This window comes from Andrographis paniculata, unplaced genomic scaffold (genome assembly GCF_009805555.1).
Source record: "Andrographis paniculata isolate CXL003 unplaced genomic scaffold, ASM980555v1 Contig72END, whole genome shotgun sequence".
NCBI lineage: Eukaryota > Viridiplantae > Streptophyta > Magnoliopsida > Lamiales > Acanthaceae > Andrographis > Andrographis paniculata.
In genome coordinates, this window is record NW_026137609.1 from 648244 (window position 1) to 660448 (window position 12205).

The following is a 12205-nucleotide window of genomic DNA, read 5'->3' on the forward strand; positions in this document are numbered from 1 at the left end:
TTCATCTCTAAGCTATTGGTTGTTCTAATGTAAACATCACACACACACACATACACTCACTGGTATTGAATGCATGATTAATGCTAAATTATTACATTTACACATTTATATATGTTCCATCTAACTTTGTATTGATATATGATGAGTTTGTTATAGGGTGTACTATTTTGTTTTACATCTTTATCAAAAAAATATAATATATATTTTATTCAATAAAAAAAAAAGATTTATAATTCAATATAATTTTTTTTTTTAAATATACTTTCTCAAATATAATATAAAAAAATATATATTAAAAGATACAATATTCATTTTCTCTGCATAATAATACATTCATAATCCCGAATTTAAATATTTGATATATGTAATAATATGCCCTACCACATCCAAATACACATAATTTCTCACTGAATGTTTTCAATATTGGAACATATTTTTTCAGTGTTATTTATTTATTACTTCCTCCGTCCCAGATACTATGTCCACGTTGCCGTTTTTGTCCGTCCTACATAATATGTCACTTTCTTTTTTTTTGAAAAATGATTACACACTTTAATCTCATTTTAAACTTTTTAATTTTTTTTAAAAAAAATTTAATTAAACTAATTAGTTATCTTAATCTTAATTTAGAATTATTTATATTATAGGATAATTATTTTCACTAATACATTCTTAATTATCTATTAATTATACCCCTCCTAAAATACCGTGTCTACAGTGTAGCAGACACGGTATGTGGGACGGAGGTAGTACTATTTTGAAAATCATAAAATTTAATTTACTTATTAATGTTACTAAATAGGCTTCAAGTTGCATGCATACTTATTGGACACATTCAATTTCATATTGCATGTCTACTTTAACCCAAAAGACACTAAAACATGAAATATTGCATATTTGCTCATGTAATTATTACCCATTAGTGTCCATTTTTCACGTTATGTACCATTTTTCATAATTATACTAATGATAATTTATTTATTTATATAATAGGCATGGGGCCAATGGTATATCCTTACATACATCTACATCATTTTTGTAATGAACTATATGTATAAGTATATTATTTTATTTATTTGACCGTACTATCCAATGTAAGTCCACATTATATTGTATGCTAAATAAATTCATTAGCAAGTGATACTACCATTTTTTCAAATCCTAAAACAAAGTTTCAATATTGTATTTTTTTAAATTATTAATTAAGGGTTTAATATTTGAAAGGCTGCTAAATGAAACGAACATATTATATAAGTACAATAAATGAGAAATAAATGAACTTCGAGTATTATAATGTCTAAGTTGTTACAAAATAATTGTTTTCAACTTTCATATCTCTAAGTATTTTTTTGGACATGAATGGCAATATAAAATTAAAAAATCTTATATTCCACCAAAGCATTTTATAAAAGAATAATGGAATAATTTTTTATTTTGGATGGCCACTCCAATCTCATATATGTATAATAATGTACTATTATTTATTCTCTAATTTATAAATTCAATAATGGCATGCTTCTCCAACAAAGGTTAATTCTTGGATAAGAAAATTAATTTGATTTGTTTTTTGCTACTTTTATTTGCTATACATGGGTGATGATTTTTTAGGAATTTAAATTAAAAAAAAAAGAAAAAAAAAGAAAAAAAGTGATGATTTTTAGGATATTCTGTAGCAGACAAAAAAGCAATCTTACAGAAGAAAAGAGAGATTACTGTCTCAAAATTGGGGAAGGAATATTTTAACTAATCATAGCCTTCTAATGTGGATAATAATTGACCAAGAAAAAAAATAGTCTGACACACTCACAGGATATTTAAATTTATGCTAATGATGATGTTTAATTTGATTTTGATTATTATTAACTGTTTGTTGTTAAATCTTTAAATTTTTAATTGTCAATGAACAGGACATGTGCAGACACATGCCATGCCAACACAGTTACATTTGATGGATCAATTATGGCTAGACACAATCTAGCATTTGTAGTTCTGGCCATTTACACTTTAGATGAAAATCAATGATTTTATTCTCCCAAAAGATGAATTAAATATTTTGATTTTATTCATTAAGAAAAGAAAAGAAAAGAAAAGAAAAGTGGTGGGGTATTTGTTTCTTGAATTATTACATATTTTGGTGTGGCAAGAAAATGGATGTAAGAATGTCAATCAAATTGTGTCCCCAATGGAGTGAACATTGTAGTGATGAATCAAATATGGGCATGGCAGAGAATGTCTACTAATAAATTTATTGGGATTATGATGGCAAATGATGTGTGATTTGGTCAAATAAAAGCCCCAAAATTAGTCCATATTTTGATGCTGCAAATTAATTGATTTCACATTGGCTTTAGGACACTCAAAAGAAAAAAAAGATCAGTTTGGAGTAAATACATCACTATCATGAAAAACAAAATATGTTACAAGAACTTGGCAAGAAGGCCAAATCCATTTTTCTGAAGCAACACAGTTTGTAGAATTTGGACAAAGTAATACAATTTTCGTCAAGTAATCATCGATAAAGCCAATGCATTAAACAATCAAGTTAAAGAATACAAAGGAACTCGGGATCTTGTTCCTGTCGATTTATGAGGAGAGTAAATCAAAAGCATGAAACTTTCGAAAATTGCTGAAAAGAAAGATAAGAAATCACTTTGTTTACAAATGTTCAAATAATTTTCTGTACTATTGATCAACAATATATATTTTTAAAAAATCGAATCAAATGCATAATTTTTCATTTAGAATATTACATCAAAACACTATTTTCTATACAAAATATCGCATCCGATATCTATTGGAATTAAACTGCATACCAACAAGAATTGACCATTTACTACAAGAAGCACATTTTCAATGAAGAAATTGAGGGACAAGCAGCCAATCTAAACCAACAAGATATTCAGTAAACATTATAAATAGAAAAAGAATGAATCACGAATTACAGTATCTAAATCCATGTTCTTCGGGCCTTTCCACAAACTAGATATTTAAGCAATGGCATACCACAGGTGGATCATTTTCTTGAAATAACAGCTTCAGGGTCCATTTAGGCTACTTACTGCTTCATAAATATTAATAACTTCCAAGTTCCCCACAGTCCCTTCTTGTTCCTTTCACTTCTGATCCCTTGTCAGGAGTAGCTTTTCTCTTTTCCTGCAAGAACAATATTACTTCAAGAATTGCCAATTTATACCGCAATAAGACTAACTAATAAAGGATATCATTGTAGGAGTGAGTAAGTGAAGGAAGATAAGAAGAGAATTAACTTAGAACTAATTCTTAGGACTAAATTCTGCAACCATGATGTGAAAAGAAACCTTGCAAGCATGAATGCAACAAGATTTATCTACAATGAGAAGACCTCAGAACAAGAAAGACCATCCCACTCACATTTCATAGTAATTAATGAAAAAAATAAATCAGTTTTTTACGTCAGTTGGGCACAAAGTCGCCCATGGCAAACAGACTAGAAGGATAGCTCAGAGGAAGTTCATTAAGAAGGATCTATCTAATGGCATGCCTTCACAATGGAAATTTCAAGAAGTACTGCTTTGTGAGGTTATGTAACAAAAAGCTTTAAATAAGCAACCCCAGAGGTTTTCGTGCAATATCAAAGCCTTTCCTAATAAGTCAATATAATATCCGGTTACACGATCATGTACACGAACCAAAGGCCACCTCAAAATTTAGGATTTATAGCATTGTTATGCAGACCTGTGGAGCAAATAGTCTATAAATATGTGATAGCATAACAGAAAGTGAGGCTCCTTAAGAAACACAAACAATCTAGAACAAAATCTGTGAACACTCAAAATGGAATTGAAAGGCCAACGATGAGGAGAAGAGAGTGTGTTGGGATGTGTTACTAGTTATTTTCTTAATTGGATTTTGGTTGATATTTGTCCGGGCGGTAGATGAGCATCAATAGAAGATTTGGGCATTCGCGATTTGAGTCCAAATATTATGAAGGCCCATTTGGTTGCTGATCCAGAAACTATTTTGTGTTGCTAAAGGTGGTCCATGTGATGCTGTATCTAACAGAAAGGAAATTTCCAATGGATGAAAATCTAAATTTGTTAGAACAAACTCTATAGTGAGAGTGAGTGGTTGTGGTGTGTGGAATATTCTGGTAGTCTCCATGGAAGAACAATGAGAGAGTATTGAACATTGAGAGAGTTGGAATAGTATGGATAGATAGGTTTTGGGTTGGGGGAATCAAGAAATGGATGTGTTGATTTCTTAGGTGTGTAAAGTATATCTTATGCTTCAATGGTTTTCGACAGTGAAGTCTGGGTTAAAAAATTACAATCATAGCATCAGCATTGTAGTTTTAAAGGAATATCTAATGGGATGTATAGTTTTAGAACTACAAATATTTAGATCAACAAACAATTAACATCATACTTCGCCAAAGCTGCAAAGAAAGAACTAGGAAAGGGGAAAAGATAAAAATGTAAGCCAATTCCCAATCGTTTCTATAATTTATTATCTTGCATTGTCTCGGAGAGAGCACGAAATGGAACAAAATCCCTAACTCGTTGAGAGAGTAACACACTAACAATTGGGTAAGTCAACAGCCACATCAACACGCATTTCCAGTGTAAATTGACAACACATATCATCAGAATTAAAAATTCAGAAATCATATCCCTAAAAATTTCACAATTCATGCTCAACAACCCCAAATTGTTCATATGCACAGCGATATACTCACTCCACATGGAAATCACAAACACAGGACACCCCCAAGCTAAGAGTAGAACGATTACATAAATTGCGGACGAATTGTCGGATTTTAGAGATCGAGGAAGACCACAGCTTTGGTGAGTATTCGAAACGCGGCGGCGGAGGCCAAACTGATCCGTCGACGGTGACGTTAGCGCTGCCGTTAGCATTCGTCGACCGGCACAGCAGCTTAAATATGGTCTGGACTGGATATCCGGGTCGGGTCGGCTCTCATATTATCAAGAATGGGGTATTGTTGGGCTTATCAAGCCCCACCAAGTTCCCAAGGCCCATAATGGCCTTAGTAACTGCTATTGTACATTTTTGCCCAAAATTGTTTTTTTTTTTAAAATAAAAAATTGAATAATTCCAAGTTCCAGAAATAAAATAATAATTTGAATGAATGAACCAAACACGAATAAAATTGCAAGTAAAATCCAACGCATGCAGCCTGAATTTATTTCAAGAAAGAAAAAAACAAAACCCCAACAAGAAAACTGACATTGACAAACAAGAAAAGGACCAAATAAAACCCAAAAAAATCCTTAAGGAAGTGAGAATATGGGAAGAAAGTGGATATTTGGACCACATTATTTGTAGGCAGTGTAAAATAATGAAGCATGCGCCTTCATTCTTGCCCTCACCCTATATATCTCATCTTCCATAACCCTACAAACCCTATGTATGGGTGTGTGTGTTCTTTCCATTTTCACTACAAACATCACAACATTCCACCAAACCCCCTATAGCTATTCTGCAAATTTAGGGTTTTCCCAACAGAGTGAGTATCAAGCAAACATTATTTTGTTTAGCTCAAATTGAATGCACACATACAGATACAGACATAAGTTATATGTATATATATGTGTGTGTGTGTGTGTGTGTAGGGTTAGGTTTCCTTTGTAATCTTGGGTTCATAATTATGCCTTGTGCTTGGTCTTTGAAAGTGATAAGAAAGCAACCCCACTGAATATATATGCATATAATTGTAGCTACTCCAAGTGGGTGATGAATTATGCCTGTTTTTGCCTGGTTTTCCATTTTGGGTGTCATTTGTATTACAAGGATTGTGGTACCAAAAATGGTGGAGAAAGGGCTTCAACTTTTCACCCAACTTGTGCATTTTTTGGATGATGTGTGATCACAGATACTCTAGTTTTGAGTATTTGTAGCATGCACAGCTGTTGGCCAACATGATCTATGTATAATTTCTGTGTTTTATATGAAAACAAACACACTCACCTATGTATATATATGTATGTATATGTAGGGTGCTTAATTTGTTGATTTTGTGTTAATACATGTTTGGATGATCAATAAGACTGTGGAGCAGCTCAAATGATGTTATTTAACTTATAGGAACCTTAATTGGCAACTAGTATATATATTCAAATTGAAGTTGATCTTTAGGGTACTAGTTTTGATAAATTTTTTGGGTGTTTAATTATATGAGTTAGGGTTCTTCAATTCTATATAAAAAATTTCTATGAAAAAAAGACCTTAGTTTTATGATCAAACCTAAATACTTTCTTGATGAAATTCGGATTAATTTTGTGTAAGGGTTTGAGTTTCCTTGCTGAAAATGATAAAATCATCATACAATAATAGATTTATTTCCACTGTTTAATTTACAAAATACTTCTAAGGAATTTGATAAATTTAAATATCATATAATAAGCCCTTTTAAATAGGGTTATATAAACGCAAATTTAAACAGGGTCTTGCAAGAATTCCAACAGCTAATTAAAACCATCTGTATATTACCAAAAATGTTGTGGGGAACCAAAAAAAAATTATATATATATATATATATATATAGGTATTAATTTCTCTACCATATCTTCTGCAAGAAACGAGGGAAAAGAAAGATGAGAAGAGAAGACAGCAATGCTGCATCGAGTACCAAACCCAGCAGAAAGCCAGAAATTAAAGATACCAAAAAAGCATGTCGAAACATATATCCGCACAGTCATAAAAAGAGCACTCAGATAATTAATTTTCCAATAACGACGACGATGTTGATATTTCTTGTTAGCAGACGACGAAGGAGGAGCAAGAAATCATAACACAAATATTTAATTAATTAAAGTTCGAATTGAAGAATACTTACTCCTAAATACAAAACGAAGACGAATGTGGATCTGATCTTATCTTATCTTATGTTAGATTAATAATGGATAATGGCTAAGAAAAGAATTGTCTGAAAATGGTAGACTGGTAAATTTCTTTCATCAGGGCCTAGGTGGCAAGAAGAATTGCGTACCCGCCATGAAACCGCCGAGCTGATGATGAGGTGGATAAATTGAAGGGTCCATGATCGAGGGATTTACGGTGCTGGTGGCGACGCCGGAGGTTGAGCTCGCCGTTGGATCTAGCGGCTGTTGCTGTGATCCTCCGCCACCGCCGGAGGAGCTCTCTCCGCCGCCTCCGCCGCCTGGGTAGCGGCTCTCAGGACCTCGATCGTAGAGAATTCCCTTGAACACATGCCCTCCGATGTTTACAGCTGTCTGATAAGCCAAATGCTCCTCGGCGCCGTCGATTGAACTCACTCTCACGAGGGTGAAATCCGCCGGAGAATGTAATTCCGGTGGGAACTGTCCCACTTCAAACCCTAATCGTAAATTGGGGGATTAGAAATTTTTGTAGAATTATAACTTTAATGGCGTCAGATTTACTCAGAAACAGTAACGAGAGAAAATAAAGAAAGGTAAAAAGCCGAATTGATGACGTACCACCACCGCCACCGCCACCGCCGCCGCCGCCGCTTCCGGCGGCAGTCATTCGCTTAGGGTTTTCTTCTCCGATGGTCAGCTGTGTTTCATCATGCTGGCTCTGGCGCTCCCGGCGCTTTGCCGCCGGCACCCACGTGCTCTTCACGTGAGTTTGGCATTGAAACCCTCGATTCTTACAGCAAGTCCTGCACCTCATATGGACACAATCTTTCTTTGCCCGGTTGCCGCAGTCTTGGCAATTGAATCCATCGTACGAACCTGAACCTCCTCCACCGGCCTGATTCATTACCCTAATCCCTGACGATCTGTAATAATAATTCGAATGCTCATCCCCAAAGCCACAACCACCACCACCACCGCCGCCGCCGCCGCCGCCGATGATCCTGCTGTTATTGATCTGCTCGTCGCTACTGGGACCCGCAGAAAAATTCAAATCTTGGAAACTGTGGTGCTGTGTCTGAATCCTTTGTTGTTGATGCAGCTGATAGTACTGCTGCCATAGTTCAAAACCCTTGTTGTAGACTTCCACGTTTTTCGACAGCTGGAACAGGTTGCTGCTAGATTCAGTCAGATGGTGTTGCTGATCTTGATGGTGATGATGATGGTGATGATGATGATGATCTTTACCACCTAGTGAGAAAAATCCGGACATGTTTGACCCCTACAAGCAGCTGACGACTGGGAGCTCAAAGTTGGGAGAAAATCCATAGGGAAGTAACAGTGTTCGGAGAAATCCCCAAATCAGTGCGTGTTAGGGTTTGGGTCTGTCTCTTCAAACCTGCAGCAATTTGGAATTAAATTAAAATTAAAATTAAAATCAAATTAAATTTGAAGCTGTGGAAGAAGAAGAAGAAGAAGTAATTGCAATATACTTACTACTTACTAGTCAAACTATAAAGTGAATTTAATTTGTAGAGCGTTTTGTGCTGCAAAATTAAATTAAATTCTGAAATGAACACTGACACACTTTGCCTTGTGTAAAAACTGCAGCTTTTTTCACCGTGTAGGAATTTCTTTTAGGTTTAAGATCGAAAGAATGCCCGACCCGGCCGTGTAGAGAGAGACACTGATCACTGATGTAATGAAATTCGTTGTCTCTCTCTCTCTCTCTCTCTCTCTCTCTATATGTATGTATGTATGTATATATGTTCTTGACTGATCTGATCACTCGAAAATTGAATTCTTCTTCTGTAGCTGTCTTGGTTCTGGATTGCATTAAAGTCACAGCCCTGCAAACGCCGCCATCAGCCTCTGCAACCACAGGGCAAGACATCCCTCCATCACTCTCTCTCTCTCTCTCTTGCTCAAGCTTTCTCTCTCTAGCTCTTTCTTTCTTTTTTCTCTCTCTCACACACACACTCACTTTTGGAATAATATTAACTCAGTGGTGGAAGGGTATTACAATCGATGTTTTTGTACCTCAAGAAATTAAAATCTGAGATCGACCACTTGGTCTACCTACAGTTCTCTTACAGTTCAAATCTAATAAGAAGAAAAAAGGACATCAAGAGAACGCATCCTGGCCATTGAATAATCCTGATCCAACGGCTCACGACGCACGCGTACCAGATAATCTTAGCCGTCTGTTGACGCCAGAGCCCACCACGTCGGTGGAAATCTTCCGTCACGGACCAATCAGGTAGCGATAGTTAAGGCTGACAATATGATCACAAGCCTCACAGTCGGGTGAGATTAGTGGCACAGTTCTTTTCGGCTTTTGGGAAAATCTAAAAAGGCTCCTCGAGTCTATAAAAACTCTATCTCGTACTCTCTTGTCTAATTCTTTCCATTTTCAATTAATAATAATTACAATAAAAATAATTTTGTATTTTTAAAATTCAGTAAATATTATTGACATTTTGTTTCGGGTTTTTTCTTCATTTTGTTTCTCTCTCACACGTCGTCTTTTCATTTCCCAAATTAATTCTCTCTCTACAAATCAAGACATTATTATTATTATTATTATTATTATTATTATTATTATTATTATTATTAATTCCATTATTATTACCACTGTTGCTCAGCAGCAGCAAGAAAAGCTTTGACAAGACTTCTTTCAGCGAAGGGGAGATGTAAATGTAATAAAATATGCAAATAATTTAAAATATAATTATTTTTTTTAATAATAAATTAAAAAGAAAAGAAAGAACACAATTTATACAGTAGTGTGTCCAGTCGGGCATGAAATGGAATAATAATATGGACCAAACCGAGTTCTTACACTGAGATGACAGGCACGTGAGATACGCACGTGCGATATATATATATATATATCGATGATTATTGATGGACGATATAATCAAATCACTGGCCGTCGTGTCGTTGTAACTTAATTAATCCCTATTTATTTATTTCTTGAAAATTGGGACCGTATATGTATTCTAGCAAGCTAGTTAGAGCCAGCAGCCAGTTCGTCATGTACGGACGTCCTTAATTGATTAATTAGCAATCTAGATTGAATTAATTTTAATTAAAATGGTGTATATAAATTAATCGATTTGATGACGTTAAGAAGAATTAATTTGTAGGGTTTGTAATTATATATATATATTTTTTAATGTGATTACATATATATATATACACAGCTACAGTTTTGTCCTAACTGCATACACTTCAGTCAGTCAATCAATCAGATCAGTGAGTACTGATTATCATTATTATCATCATCATATCATTTATTAATTATAATAATCAACTTTTCAAACTGGAGAGTTTGGCAAATGGTTCGAAGACGAAGACGATCAATCCCAAGTCTAATCAGACACATCAAATCAAATTTAAATGAAATGGATCCATATTCATGCATGCCTTTTAAATTCTTCCAGGTTCTATCAAATCAAGAAACGATGGTAAAACCCTAAAATATAAATTCATTAATTTGATTGCAAGAATTATGTTCATATATTTTCTTTTTATAATAAATGTTATTGGAATATATTATTATTTAATTACTATTATTAGTATTAGATGAATAAAAGGAGGAGGGAAATGGGAAGAATTGAATGAACAGTAGAGTCGTATGTATCTCGAGCCGTGCGTCGAATGGCGTTGACCTACCGTTGAAGGCTTTTTTCTGCCTTTATTTGTTTAAATTCTGCAGTGCAATAAAACCAAGAACGTCTTTTCACTGCATAAATAAAATAAATTAAATTATATATATATATATATGCTTTAGTAGTATTTACTGTGTGTTTTGGGATTTAATTAATTGGAAACAAAAGGAGAATTCTTGGGGGCCCTTTGGTCGACCATTGGATCGACATTTCATCTTCTTCGTGAAGATTGAGAGGAATTAACAGGACATAGATATATATATATATTAATTAATTAATTAATCATTTTTACATATATATATATATATATGTAGGTGGAGACCATATGGAATGAAATTCTCTCCTGTGTTTCTTTTTGAGTGATTCTGTGTATGTTTAGACATGTAGAGACAAACAGGCACAGGCCCAGCTTAGGGTTTGCTTTCTATAAGGATATCTTAATTATATATATAATTTATTGGTTTTTTATTTTATTTTATTTTATTTTATGGGTGGTGGAAGGGGAAGATCACCTCACATGGCTTTCGAACTACTTTTGACAACCCTAACCTAAGCTTAGCTTGTTAAGGCCATCTTTAATGTCGTAGCTAGGGTTTGGACAACAACACACCCAGTAAGGAAGGAAGGAATTTTCGAGGGTGTTAGCTATATATATATATATATAATTAATTAAATTCATTATAATGATCATAAATAAATAATTGTGGGGGAAAAAAAGAGTCATCAAAATCTTTCTGAAAACGATGCATAATTGTAATGATATTCCCTTAAAGATGCTGCCAAACATATAAACATACGTACATGCATACATGTACGGATATATGTGCACACGAAATGTTATTCATTCTATGAATTTTCGTACAAGAATTATGGTCAATTAATACATTATCAAAATATAATTTCATTTAATACTACTCATTCCGAAAATTTTATGTAATTTTGGTTGGACACAAAAATTAAAAAATAATAATATTTTAATATAAAAATGAGGTTGATAAAAATAAAATGAGAAAATTGTGAAAACTATTTAAAATTGAAGTTGATAAAAACAAAAAATGGTAGAATAAATAGAAAAGATAATAATAAATTAATTATTTGTTAAATATGAATAATAACATTGTAAGTTAATAAAATTATTTATCAATACGGGGGACAATATTCACCAAGTATAAATAGAATAGACAAAAGTTTAATGAAGAGTAAAAAAATAGTGACATAATTTTAGCATGCCGAGAATATTTCACAATTATTCAATAAATAAGATAAAAAAATATGTGACATTAACAAAGAGGCATGATTTAATAAGTCAACATATATAATTATGAAGATAAAAATATATATTAAAAAAAAACAAAAAAAAGTGTATTGATTAATATTATATTTTTTTAAAAATGTAGATACAATGAGACTCAAATGTAATAAACTAAGAATTTTATTGAATAAGGATGTCTTTGGCTCCAACATACTAGCTCAGACACTAACTCATTCAAGTCCCATAATGGATATGGTCTAGTACGGAGTATAGATCATGAGTTCAAATTTTTTATGTCTTCAAATCTACCTGTTTCGTCTAGTATAACTTATCTTATCAAATATTATGAACATTTATATCATTGAAGGTCCTTCCCAATCTGAGTGAATAGCCTTGATTGGAATGCCACACTTATGTGGCAAAACTTTTCGATTTTTCTTTAC

General features: G+C 33.3%; 1 protein-coding gene across 4 annotated transcripts; it reads right to left on the reverse strand.

Annotated features, from left to right (window-relative positions):
• Nucleotides 1–6725: 6725 nt before the first annotated feature.
• LOC127265312 (protein SHI RELATED SEQUENCE 5-like) lies at nt 6726–8855 on the reverse strand. Of its 4 annotated transcripts, none has more exons than XM_051295057.1 (3): nt 8425–8855; nt 7458–8235; nt 6726–7336 (listed from the first exon to the last, which is right to left on the reverse strand). In XM_051295057.1, the coding sequence occupies exons 2-3, from the start codon at nt 8107–8109 to the stop codon at nt 6957–6959; spliced, it is 1032 nt and encodes a 343-aa protein (XP_051151014.1). In that variant the 5' UTR covers nt 8110–8235; nt 8425–8855; the 3' UTR covers nt 6726–6956. The 4 variants fall into 4 exon arrangements, with proteins under 4 accessions (XP_051151014.1, XP_051151017.1, XP_051151013.1 ...); XM_051295060.1 differs by having other exon boundaries at nt 8421–8855; XM_051295056.1 differs by having other exon boundaries at nt 8341–8855.
• Nucleotides 8856–12205: the final 3350 nt, after the last annotated feature.